General features: G+C 40.3%; 1 protein-coding gene across 7 annotated transcripts in view; it reads left to right on the top strand.

The window, feature by feature from the left end:
- nrxn2a (neurexin 2a) overlaps positions 1-14,096 on the top strand; it is a 126,503-nt gene that overhangs the window by 58,334 nt on the left and 54,073 nt on the right. For all 7 annotated transcript variants that reach the window (XM_023268007.3, XM_023268009.3, XM_055017082.1 and 4 more), the window contains 5 exons: positions 6,040-6,159; positions 6,246-6,627; positions 7,662-7,852; positions 7,951-8,124; positions 9,404-9,523. In XM_023268007.3, the coding sequence (XP_023123775.2) occupies positions 6,040-6,159; positions 6,246-6,627; positions 7,662-7,852; positions 7,951-8,124; positions 9,404-9,523 (987 nt within the window). The remainder of the gene's footprint in view (positions 1-6,039; positions 6,160-6,245; positions 6,628-7,661; positions 7,853-7,950; positions 8,125-9,403; positions 9,524-14,096) is intronic.

Raw genomic sequence — 14,096 nt, 5'->3', positions numbered from 1 at the left:
CGATTAGAGCATCAGGAGGTGTAGTGTATTTAAATATTTCTAGTCATTCAAAGGCACATCAATACCAAGATAAGATCTTCCTCTGGATTAGCAGAATTGATTTTCTGGTATTCTATACTTTTGTGAAATGCTGTGGTACTTTAGGTCAATAATGGTGGGATTTATGATGCAGATTGTTGCGCTCTCCTGATAGTGAGAGACAGGCAATTTAAGTTTTGGTTCAGAATACAGCAGTGTGAGAAACAGATAAAAGCTGTTGCCGGTAGAGAGGTGAACAGCCTTCTGATTTAGATCGTCCTATACAGAGGAGGCTTATGAATGCTTCTAAAAGTTATCACTATAATCGAGTGCCGGCTGAAAGCTTGTTTCCAGCCCTCATGTATGAATAATTCCTGGATACTCCAGAATGAAAACGTTTAAATGTTCGCATTCAATTTCCCAGTGATTTGCAGAACGGCCTGAGCATTAGTCATCGTATCGTATTCATGAGCACCTGAGATGAAAGGATCCCATTGCAACAACAGTTTATGTACTCTCCAACATATCTTGACATTTAATCACGTGTAGCTGAACAATCAATAGTCCACAGTCTGTAATTAGGTCTCATGTTAATCTACTGATCTGAGGTGCCGATTTAGAGGCTATACAGCAACAACAACAAAGAAGTGCCCTTTTGCTTATATAACACGTGTATGAGCCAAATCAACTGTCCATTATGTTGTGTGGATTGTGTCTCTCTAGTCAAGGTAAGTGGATTGTGTGCATCTATGTGTATGGATGATTAGACCCCCTGAAAGGAAGCAATTTAAAACTATTTTAAATGACTTATTGTGCTAAATGAATAGCATCCAGATAAATAATTGTGTAAATAACAAATAGATTGAACGTGGCACATTTAGATTGAGGCTTTATGTATCTTTGTCAGACGTCTGCCCAAGAAATTGCCCTTTCTACCAGCAGATGGCATTCTACCATCATGCACTGTCCACAGAAAATATGTGGCGTATGTGTGCAAAATTAAGCATCTTCCTGATCCATTGCACTGAATATATGCTGCACCAGTGGCCTCTGAAAAAGTCCAACACTGCAGATGTGACAATGGATACCTTGTTAATGGATTTTAGGGTTGGATTGGGGTAAAAATTGTAATTGTGGCATCATTTTCCATCAGTGAATCAATAAGTTATATTTTGCTCTGACTGCTTTAAAGGATTACCTTACAACTTGATTACAGGATCAAGAATTGAATCTTCTCAGGCAAGATGTCATGCGAGTGTAGGTTGATTTCTGAAGGAAACAGAGAGACAGTCCATCTGCAGCAGCTGCTTGGAATCTGTCCACAACTGGATACACAGTGGGAGGGTAATAGCTGTAAGAGCAAATGTTGCTACAATGCTCTTGATTAATTCTCTGGAATCTGGGGAATAATGGTACCCTGCACACTCTTGAAATGAGGCATTTGTTCTACAAAATTACAAAATTACCATAACATGCTTTGATTAACACGCACATCCTGCGTTCAAAGTCTCAACTCGCTCATAATGCTGACCTGTATAACTGCACCATGCCTTTGAAGTTATCTTTGTTTGAAAGTATTAATCAAATTCAATTTTAACCGAGGATCAAACTGGACAAAATAGACCCTTTACATGTGCGGCCTGCTCTCGAGTCTCTGGAAGCTGAGCTTATGAAGTGAAGGTACCTTGAAAGGAGGCCACATTTCAAAGCGTTTACAGTCAGATGTCTTTGGGAACACACGTTATAATTCCACCATTTTAATACCCTGCAGTGTTGCAGATAGATCACTGTCTCCAATGTGAAACACAGTTTTATTGTGTGTACTTCATTAATATTTACTGAGAGACACAATTCATTATGACCCCACTTTCATATCAAAGACTGCAATAACAATTAATACTATCAGTTATGCAAATAATTATTAACCCTCTGAATGCCAAGCAGTTTCTTGACATTTGTGCTCCTGTCACTGTGGCCTCATTTATCACTGCAATATCAAGTCCTTCCCTCTAAGGAAACAGCACAACCATGGCCAGAAGTAGAGAAAACTCAAAAATGTCTTTGGTGCAGTATGACACAGGTATAATGCCATAACTCATAACAAAAGCAAAAAATGAAAGCTGAGTTTCTTTGAAAAAATGGAATCAACATATCTTTCCAAGTGTCCACAGGTGTTGCCAATACTGAAAGCAAAAAGGGTAGTTCTACGTACTATTTTGCAACCGAATTCTAATTTGTTTTGAACTTGTCTCCCGTCTGCTGTGTGTAAACACAGCCTGCAGTTCAGCCCAGTTCAGCTTAAAAGTAGCTGAATTTTTGCTGTGTGGTTGCTGGTTGTAGCTGTGTTAATCATAGTTACTCAGTTGTTATAAGGAGCACAGAATTTTTTAAATACAAAATCTGGTTAATGAAAATTATTTATTATGGGTGTTTTTTTTTGTTTGTTTTTTTAAATTGAGACATGTAAAATAAAGGGATTTTGGATGAACTATCCAGATTTGGTTAATTATCCTAATCAAACCATCTAAAAGTTGAAAATCAAAGCTCTAGATTATTTCCATTTTTAAAGTTTTTGGCTCTGATAAATTATCTAATTTGAAGTTCAGAGGGTTAATGTTTTATCAGGAGAGTACAACCATTGTTTGACTTACACTACTAGTCAAAAGTTTGGACACACCTTCTTATTTAATGGTTTTTCTTTATTTTCATGACTATTTACATTGTAGATTCTCACTGAAGGCATCAGATCTATGAATGAACACATATGGACTTACGTAGTTAACAAAAAATGTGAAATAAGTCAACACGTGTTTTACATTTTTCAAAATAGCCACCCTTGACATTCTCTCAGTGAGCTTCATGAGGTAGACATCTGAAATGGTTTTTCAACAGTCTTGAAGGAGTTCCCAGACATGCTGACCATTTGTTGGTCCTTTTGACTTCACTCTGTGGTCCATCTCATCACAAACCATCAGAATTGGGTTTAGGTCAGGTGACTGTGGAGGCCAGGTCATCTGATGCAGCACTCCATCACTCTCCTTCTTGCTCAAACAGCCCTTACACAGCCTGGAGGTGTGTTTGGGGTCGTTGTCTTGTTGAAAAATAAATGATGGTCCAACTAAACACAAACTAGATGGGATGGCATGTTGCTGCAGGATGCTGTGGTAGCCTTGCTGGTTCAGTGTGACTTCAGTTTTGAATAAATCCCCAACAGTGTCACCAGCAAAGCACCCCCACACCATCACACCTCCTCCTCCATGCTTCATGGTGGGAACCATACATGTAGAGACCATCCGTTCACCTTTTCTGTGTCACACAAAGGCACGGCAGGTGGAACCAAAGATCTCAAATTTGGACTCATCAGACCAAGCACAGAGTTCCACTGGTCTAATGTCCATTCCTTGTGTTTCTTGGCCCAAACTAATCTGTTCTGCTTGTTGCTTTTCCTTAGTAGTGGATTCTTAGCAGCTATTTGACCATAAAGGCCTGACTGGCACAGTCTCCTCTGAACAGTTGATGTAGAGATGTGTCTGCTACTAGAACTCTGTGTGGCATTTATCTGGACTCTAATGTGAGATGCTGTTAACTTGTGATTTCTGAGGCTGGTGACTCGGATGAACTTATCCTCAACAGTAGAGGAGACTCTTGGGCTTCCTTTCCTGGGGTGGTCCTCATGTGAGCCAGTTTTGTCGTAGCGCTTGATAGTTTTTGCGACTGCACTTGGAGATACATTCAGAGTTTTTGCAATTTTCCAGACTGACTGACCTTCAGTTCTGAAGGTAATGATGGACTGCTGTTTCTCTTTACTGAGCTGATTGGTTCTTGCCATAATACAGATTCTAACAGATGTCAAAATAGGGCTGTCAACTGTTCACCAACCTGACTTCTGCACAACACAACTGATGGTCCCAACCCCATTAAGAAGGCAAGAAATTCCACACATTAACCTTGACAAGGTTAACCTGTGAAGTGAAAACCATTTCAGGTTAATACCCCATGGAGCTTATTGAGAGAATGCTAAGGATTTGCAAAGCTGTCATCAAAGCAAAGGGTGGCTATTTTGAGGAATCTAAAATATAAAACATGTTTTGACATATTTCACACTTTATTGTTTACTACATAATTCCATATATTCATTCAGAGTTTTGATGCCTTCAGTGAGAATCTACAATGTAAATAGTCATGAAAATAAGGATATACCATTAAATGAGAAGGTGTGTCCAAACTTTTGACTGGTAGTGTACAATGAACAATTTCTCTAAAAGAAATATCAAAAAATGATTGTAGTAGCATCAAATGTACCCTTAAGCCTCAAGCCTTGTGTAGACATCAGAAGCAGGCTACATGGTTTAGGTAAGCTTCTTTCATTTTCCACACCCCTGGATGTTATTCATCTTCAAACCTTACCCCCAGCTGATGCAGATTCAAGTGCTATCACATCTCTGTGGAGCCCCAAATGGCTGCAGCAGGCAGCACCATACAATTCGATACCAACTATTATCAGGGCCCGAATCCCTCATGTTATTATCAGCACAGATGCTGTTTTATTGTTAAAGGCAGCCAATGCAACAACATGTAAAAAATATATCATCATTTATGAGGTGAATGCATTTTTAATATTGTACGTCTGAATATATTTTAATAATAATAATTTACCAGACATGATGCATTTCTTGTTGCTGTTCTCTGTTAAATTCTAAATCACATGCATGTTTAAACAGTAAGCAATGCTCTTTGTGTGATTTCTCCGAACTAACAAAATAATTGCTGCATGCATGCATACAGACAACAGCAGCAAATATGTAAATACTGCGGCACTGATCTAAAAAGATTGATCCTTTTTTTTGGATTGATAGAAATGACATTATTTGAACAAGACTGTGTCGGGGATTGATCTGGCCTTCAGTCCACATGTGCAATAGTATTTTAAAAGACATGGAAACAGGCCTTGAAGGGCAAAATCTGTGGAGTTTCCGTCTAAATGTATATCGTTTTTTATTTTGCCAGTCGAATGGGTTTATATAGCAGTGAAGCTCCACTCAGAGAAGCGCAGATAAGATGAATAGTCCCGACTACCCTGCATTCACTATCTCCTCTTTCACTGCAGCAAATCTTGTCAGTACCTCTGTTTTCATGGTAGTGATTTACAAGGTAAACGTTTCTGTTCCTGTGTTGGACATGATTCCAGCGAGTGGTTTGTTTTTCATTATCTAAGTAAATCCATCAACTATAGAACGAGCACGATTTGACGTGATTGGTCGGTCTGGTTTGCGTCGTCAGTATTCACCAGGTGGATGTTGGCATCATGCGGTGTGCAGCGAAGACACTTGATATGTCCTGGACAAAGTCTGTAGCCACCGTTTTATTTCCCCGAGGATGAAACGGTGAAGTGTTCGGAAACCAGTTGATGTTTTCCATTTATTGCCCTCTGTACGTCCCCTGTAATTCTCCTGCACCCTGAGCTCAATTAGACAGACAAACCCCTAAAGGCGCAGTCAGCTTAGGCATGGCCAATTAGTTTCCCAAGCGATGTCAGAACTCCTTTGAACTGCCGTGTCAGCCTGTTGCATAGGCACTGATTCGGGATGACGGTGCTGCAGTGGCAAGCTTCTGCACTGTGACCTATTTTGAAACCAGTGGGGAAAAAAAGGCAGAGGATAGTGCAGAAATTCTGAAACTTAAAGATTTATGTTGGAGCCGGGCCTCTAGATACGTGTTTCCCCAACAGACATCATTCAATGACCCTATAAAGGGACACCAGATGGCATTCTATTTCAGTACATCTTAAACATTCGGTTTAGAATAGGCTCTATTATTGCAGTTTTCTTTGTCTCATTTTCCTGCGTGTTGAGCAAATGCAAATTATTGCTTGCTGGTGAATGCTTGTGGTTGTGTGCGTGACTGATAAGTAAATGAATGTATACTCCCTGAGAGTGCTTCTCGTGTTGAGAGCTTTGTGTGGAGAGAGTATATACTGAGCTCATGTGGTATGATTGTCACTTGACGCTTTCCTCCTCTTAGGCAAGGGACCAGAGATACTCCTAGTAGGCGAGAAGCTGAATGACAATGAGTGGCATGCAGTGAAGGTGGCGCGGCGTGGGAAGAACTTGCAGCTCTCTGTAGACAACGTGACTGTGGAAGGTAAAGTAGGGATGAAGGAGCTGTAGTAGCGGCAGCAGAGATATCGGGAGGTATTTGCAATTTGAGCCGAATGTTTTCATCCTCAGGGCTCATGACCGGCGCCCACACCCGCCTCGAGTTCAACAACATTGAGACAGGGATCATGACAGAGCGCCGTTTCATCTCTGTGATGCCTTCCAATTTCATCGGCCATCTGCAGGCTCTCTCCTTCAATGGGATGCTCTATCTGGACCAGTGCAAGAACGGAGACATCTCCTACTGCGAGCTGAATGCTCGATTCGGCATGAGGCACATTGTTGCCAATCCTGTAACTTTTCTAACACAAGCCAGCTACTTGGCCTTCTCCACTTTGCAGGCCTATGCATCCATGCACCTGTTTTTCCAGTTCAAGACCACCAGTCCCGACGGCCTGATGCTGTACAACTCTGGAGACGGCAGTGACTTCATTGTGGTGGAGCTCGTCAAAGGGTAAGTGTGTTACTGTGCTGTAATCTACATACAGTCCTCAGCTGAGGAAAGATAAAAGGTGCTTTTTGGCAGAAAAATAAACTATTTATACACTGTATACTTAATTTTGTTCCTTTGTAGTCTTTTTTTCAGTGCAACCATATTTGTCTTGCAAAACTCAGGCCACAAGTACAGGAGCTTTTCTTCTTTCCTGAGCTCCAGATTACCCAGTCATGAGTCATGTCTTAAATCCATCAGCCTACAGCACTTTAGAGAGACATCAAATGGCTCTAGAATCATTTGTTCATCATAAATAATTTTGTTAAAGGAGACTAGCTGCAAGAGGTGGCAAGGGGTTCAAAAGCCAGTCAGTCGCATGTTCAAGCACATTTGGCATTTTGACACCGACACAAATATGCTCCAAATGTTTTATTCATCCTAAATAGTTGTTGTTGAAGGGAGAAACGGCAGAGGAAGGTTGTCGCAACAGAGCGAGCGAGGCAACAATTGTATCTTCCCACTGTCAGACCTTGCACAGACTTTCTCCCAGTAAGCAATTAGTCAGCAGGAGGCCTCGCTCAGCTCTGGAGCCTCCAGCAGAAGCTCACACAGACAACACAGACAAAAAATGGCTTCCAACACTTCTGTCACAGATTTCCGGCTGCTCGCTGTTATGTGTAAAGTTTGGCAGCTTATTCATGTATGTTGCTCAGCTTTGGTTCCATTAAGATTTGCATTTTATCAGTGCACAGTCTCATGATTAAATGTAATGACAACATATTGATGTGCCTCGGGCACTGCTGTGTTGTTTATATACATTCAGTGCTTATTTCTATGTATGTGAGCAGAATCCTTGACACGAAACAGGAGAGCACACATGCATACAGAATAATTTAAACAATGCTTTAATCACCTACCAGTCTCACAAGTAATGTGCTTGTATTATTAAACACCCGGTAGATAAAAAATGATGATGCTGTTTTATAATTGGCACATGGTATGCAGAGAAAGAATTATATTATAAGCGATTCTGAATGTTAATATCTGTACTGTAGGTACATTCATTACGTTTTCGACTTGGGAAATGGGCCGTCGCTAATGAAGGGAAACTCTGACAAGCCACTCAATGACAACCAGTGGCACAACGTGGTGATCTCCCGGGACAACAACAACGTGCATATCCTGAAGATTGACTCCCGCACTGTCACGCAACACGCAAACGGCGCACGCAACCTGGACTTAAAAGGTAACTTAAGACACAGTGGAGTAACACAGGAGATTAAGTCCAAAATGTTGTGAAACTGCAAGAGGGATTTTCTCTTGATCATCATCTGTGACTTACAGGGGAGCTGTACATCGGAGGTGTTGGTAAGAGCATGTACAGCAGCCTGCCCAGGTTAATCGCCTCCCGAGAAGGATACAAGGGCTGCCTGGCATCTGTGGACCTGAACGGAAGGCTCCCTGACCTGCTGGCAGATGCCCTCCACAAAGTGGGAGAGGTGGAGCGTGGCTGTGGAGGTGAGGACATCTGAAACACCTGTGAATCATTCCTGTAGCCTGATGTCCTTGTTGTCACAGCATCCTGTACAGAAAACCAGGGGAGCTGCCGGCTCACCGAGCATTGATTACCCTACATTTGTTCAACTGTTAAACAGCTGTGTTGAATGCTCCATTATGAATAACCAGCGAACACATTCAGCACATTCAGTGGTTTTATTCTTCTTGGTTAAACATGCTAACATGTTGTAATACCACTCTGCAGTCAGGGTGTCCAGCTGCTTTATTACCATCTATAACAAGAAAGCACTCAGCACAGTGAAGAATTCTGCTAAGACTTAAAAAAGCTCAGATGATCTCCCCAGGTAGCCGTTACTTTAACAAGATTCACTGCACTGGTTATGGCAGAATTGTTATGTAAGTGTACCCAAAAGTTTGACGGTGACTCTTGGGTAAAGGTCATGGAGTCTCAAAAGCCACTTTTCTGTTTGTAGCATGATTTAGTAAAGTCAATTTTGTGCTATTTTCTGGATAGTAAAGAGATTCAGTCTTTAAAAAAGGATTTTGGCCCATAGTTGTGATGGATTAAGGCTCACTAGAAAGAATAAAAAGTATTTATCCTTGGGATGCATAGGTAGCTGAACTGGTTGAGCGGGCCATAAACAGGGGTTGTAGTCCCTGACACAGTGGTCTGGGTTCGATTCCAGCATACGGCTCTTTGCTGCAGGTCTTCCCTCATTCTTCTCCCTACTTTCCTGTCTGCTTCTCAACTAACCTATCTAATTAAGCCAAAAAAATAGCTCGATAAATAAATAAAAAATATTTATCCACCTTGAGAATGTGACTACGCATGAAGTTCTGTTAATCAGAATGCAGTGGAAACTAGATTGGTCTTGGTGGGACTGAAGAGAAAACAGAAATAGATCGCAGCACCTTTTGATTTTTTTCTGTAATTAATAGGCATATGATCTTAGCCAACTTATGCCAGGTAAGAAACAAATATGCTTTGTCTAAAATTTCCATTTCCAAGTCAGAAGCCTATGGTTTCCTCACACAGGAGTTGCAAACATTAAACATCGAACACTTTGCTTAAGCTGCTGCTGTTGTCTTTTCGCCGCTCTCATCCTTATAAGCTTGACGAAAACACATGAATAAATTCTATTGTAAGATTTCAGGTAATGAATGGTTCACCGTTGCATTATTACTTTTGTTCCGTTTACTCCCTTTTGGATAGCAGTGGAGGTGCATAAATAAAACAGAGAAAGGGGCACGTGGTAAATGTGCTGTAAACACCCCGCAGGTCCCAGCACCACCTGCACAGAGGACTCCTGCCACCACCAAGGAGTGTGTCTGCAGCTGTGGGAGGGCTTCTCCTGTGACTGCACCATGACCACCTATGGAGGCCCTTTCTGCAATGACCGTAAGTACACATGTATGACGCCTGACTGGGTAAAGTCTGAGATTATATTTGCGATGACACAGATTGGAACCCACATATCAAGTAATCGGTACTTGATAATAATCCATAAAATATTTTTTATTTGAAAAGAACATCAAGTTGGGGCATCTTTTCACTGAGTCGTAGGATTTTAGAGCTCTAAAAAGATGACGATGTGCATTAATTCCACAAAACAAAAGTGAAAAATTAGACTTTTCAGATTAATCAAGATATTTAGTCTGATTGACTTCTCATTTTGAGCACATTTTCTGTGAAATGAAATGGAACCAATTGCTCTCTCGATGGTAGGAAATGCATCTGAAGACCTGTGGTGTGCTTTGGGAAATGACTGATGGGGATCAGTAGGTAAAGAAAACAAAGAAGACAAAAAACTAACAATGCTAATGTGTAGCATTAATGAGAGCATCAATCTTCCTATTACAATAACTGCACAAAGTTCGAGAGACACACTATGATTCATTCACTGAGATTCTTTAGTTGAGTGTTCTCAAAAATGTAACTCTTACATAAACTCTTTAATGAGAAAATTTGCATGTATTGTATATTGTTGAGTGCACGGTAATGTATTGTCTTTCAAACTCAAATGAATTGATTGCGCTCTGATTGCACATGACACATTGATAACAGCACATTTCAGAAGCCTCTTGTCTGATTGCTGCTTCCACCATAAAGAGCCCTCTGTGTCCAATATAACAGACCCGACTTTTACCAGCAGCCTTTCATACTTATAATAGCAGAAGATTAACATTAAGCTTATTGGTCCAGTCATGCCGTGTTAAGCTTCATTTGCTGCAGAGCAATTTAGAATAACTATAAGAAGTGTGCTTTTGTGGTCCTCATTATTGAAATGTGCTGTTATGCGGTATTGTTTTAAGAGAGACAGACATTGTGCTCTATGGGGGACCATTTGAACATAATTTGATGATAACGTTAAGTGTAGAAAAGTCACGTTTGCGGGTAAAAAATGTATGAAGAAATCACACCTCATCATTGATCATTATATGCACATTTATTTGGTGATTTACTCTGATTGCAGCTTTGAGTAACAGTCTACAGAAAGTAGAAAATTTAGCAAATGCACAAGAAACTACTTTCCAGAGTAAATGTTCCACACTTACTTCCATTTATCTGCTTTACCTTGATAGCAGAAAGCCGCTTTTGTGCTCCATTTGTTTCAACAAGTTGACCAGTGTTACAAACTAACACACAGCCAAACGTGCTCACTGGCATCATCTATTGATCTCACCTGAAGATCAATAGTTTGTCCTCTATACTCATTATCTATTACATCCTGTACTGTCCCAAGGTGTGCACCACAGTAAAATGTATATTACGGTGTTCAAGCTGCTTTTTGCTCTCTGTACAACAAAGAATGGGAAACAAGCTTGAAAGGATCCCTAACTGACTGTTCTCTTTGTGAATGTTAAACCACATTAACAGGTTCAGGTAAATACTTTGGAACTTGAATTCAAATAATACAATTCAGTCCCTATAAATAACTTCTACACAGCATCTTAGCACTGAGACTTAAAAATCTGAATCTGAGATATTTTTTAAATTGTCCCGGAGAAACTACCCGTTTCATTTAAATAGGCTTTTTGAAATCCTTTTTTTTTTTAACCTTTACCTTTTTTGTACCTTTAATGCATCGATTCCCACATCACTTCAGTGTCTATTAAGACTGACCCTTTCTTGTTCACAACTGTAGACAGCAAACTTTTATTTCTTGCTTCCGTTCATATCTTTTCCAAACAGGTAATAGTTGTAGTCAGCAGTGGTTTGTCAAAGCAAACAGAGTTCCAGCAGCTTGTCTTCTTACATAAGCCAAGAAAAAATATTTAAAAAAATAAAAAATGTTGTTGATCTTTATTAACCTTGAAAAGGATTCCATTCGACAGAGATCACATACTGGTACGCAGTTGTTCAGCTCCAATTAGAAGCTCATAGGATCATCAACCTCCTCCCAGCATCTTATAGAAACTGGTTGTGTTTGAATTTTTACATTTTCTGTAATTGCAGTGAGTGTGATGCACATCACATTATCGAGGATGGAATTTCAAATGGCTGCCTACGGCTAAACCTTCACACCATTATTTCTGAGTGTTGCAGACATGAATGCATTTACAGTCATATTTAGTTTTCTGGGACAGAGGAGAGATCTGGCTGTTTAGCTACATTAAATGCAGCCATGTATTGATTCCAGTGATGCACCAGTACTGTCTGTGTGTTTTGGATTTTGGACAGGAGCCGCCAACAAGAACTAATTAAGATTTTCCAGCCAATTTTTTTGCGTTAAACAGAAATGCACTCCTGTCATTGTTAGGGATAATTTTAGCATTACAGCAAAAGATAACATTCTCAAGCAAAGTACCTTCTGATTGCAGAGTTGTTGTTTTTTTTTTTTGGTTTTCATCTAGCGGTGGTCAGGGAGGACTCTCAATCATGCGGGTGGTAAATGGCATGGCTGGCCAGTATCAAAGGTCAAACCAATACATCATCACAACTCGGATGAAATAACAAGCGCCGTGCTTCACATGGAGCCATCATCGAAGTCATTAAAGCAAATGAAAATGCGACTACAATGTGAAAACACAAACAAATATGTAGGCAGGACGGTGTTTTGTAACCACCAGTATTAGTTGGTGGTGGAGATCTTCTCACACACACACACAAACACACAACACCGCAATCTGCTGCTTTGTTTATCTCGCCAACATGAAAGCCTAACAAATCTCCTCCTCCCACCTTTGTCTTCTTCTGCGTCTGTGCAACCAGCCCAGAAGGTCAGCTTTATATCCCAAGAAACCAGCGTTGTGCGTTTTACTGATCAGATGCTTTATTTTTTTTTTATCATTTGACTCATAAGAAACAAAGTCGAAGAAATGTAGAAAACTTGTCAGACAACTAATATTCCTTAGCTGGTTTGTGCACAGTACATTGATATTCATATAGAGCAAGCAATTTACCAAGTCTGCTATAAACATCTGTGCTAATTACCTCGAGGTCATTGTTTCATTGCCAAAATCACCCAGAATGATGTTCTGTGCTCAATTTTCATCCCTTCTTTCTGTAAACATATGGAGTGTGTAATTATTGGTTAACCTCTGCAGTTACAGAAGATTGTTTTAGCATATTCATTACCTGCTCTTGGGTGTGTTTGTGTGTGTTTGACACAAAGTGAGAGAAAATTCTTGCAGATGTCTACGTGACCACGTGGATATTTCCAATTAGTGCTCATCTTAAGCACATACAAGCACAATTTCTGTTTTTTTGTCACTTAACTGTCATTTCAACCACAAAAAAAAAAATGTGACAAATGTATGACTTCCCATGAAATGACACAAACAATAGTGCCAAAAGGTCCAGTCACTGATTTGAAGTAAATGTGGCACAACTGTTCCCGCGTCTTTTTCTCCGGTCGTCTTCCACGTCCTCCCACCCCGTTCCAGCCACGTCAGTCCACACACAATAAACCGCCCCACACATCGAACAAATACATGAAATTCCACCAGACGCGGCTTTATGTGACTTCAGCTCTCGCATCCGTCATCTTTCTGCAGAGTGGAACCCACCATCGATGGTAATTGGTAAGTCAACATTTTCTTTTGAATTGTTTAATTCCCATGGAAGTAATGCAGAGCGTAAATTGAGCCTGTAGCCTCCAGGCATGCCGGCAAGGTACAGTAACATTGCACTAGACAGCAGCTGTCTTCCTCCCCTATTTCACATGCCAGTTAGCAAGCATTGCGTGTAGCCTTTATTTTATTTGTGTCAAAACTACAATGGTTTTTCTATTTCCTGAAAAGCGCAGGGTGACATTTTTATTAATTATCAAATGATACTAAACTGTAGGATAGAAGGTTTATATAGACTTGGTGCAGACTGTATGTGCAGCTGTAAGATGAAGCAAATTGTAGTTTTTATTTCTGTATTTAATTATAGATATGACAACTTTTTTCATTTTAGTAACTGTATATGGTTGTTTCTGTGCAGTTAAACTTCATGTCCTTGTGCATGTGTGAAGTGTGGGGTAAAAAGAATGTACTATAGTAGAACAAAACTAGAAATTTAAGTGCTCAATCAAATCCTATTTTCCTTTTTGACCTTCATTTCAGGTGGAGTCATCCACGATTATGTGTGTGTCCCAAAGGCCACAAGGATAATCCAGGCTAGAGGTTCAGACTTAATCTCACGCCCCGGGACAGGGGCTCAAGAAAACATATTGCTGTTCATTACATGATGGTCTACCAGGAATAGACTTGTGAGACATGACTGAGTCTGGACCTTTTAAAGTTAATGGTCTCGCAATATCTCCAAGAAACTTGGCCGCTGTGCCTTTTGTCCACTCTGCCAGAAACATACAGATTCCTGGGACTGCAGTTTGAAAGGCCAAAGCTCACATTTACATGTTAGCTGTGTGAACAGACTGAAATTACAGCTACATTCTTTCTGTATTCCAAGCACTTTCTGGGTGTTTTCTTTTTCCTTTCGCTCCTGTCACATTTTTCACTGTGAGTTTCTTCTTCGCATCAAT

The sequence above is a fragment of the Amphiprion ocellaris genome, chromosome 14 (genome assembly GCF_022539595.1).
Source record: "Amphiprion ocellaris isolate individual 3 ecotype Okinawa chromosome 14, ASM2253959v1, whole genome shotgun sequence".
In the NCBI taxonomy this organism is placed as follows: Eukaryota; Metazoa; Chordata; class Actinopteri; family Pomacentridae; genus Amphiprion; species Amphiprion ocellaris.
This window is presented reverse-complemented; position numbering and strand designations above follow the sequence as displayed.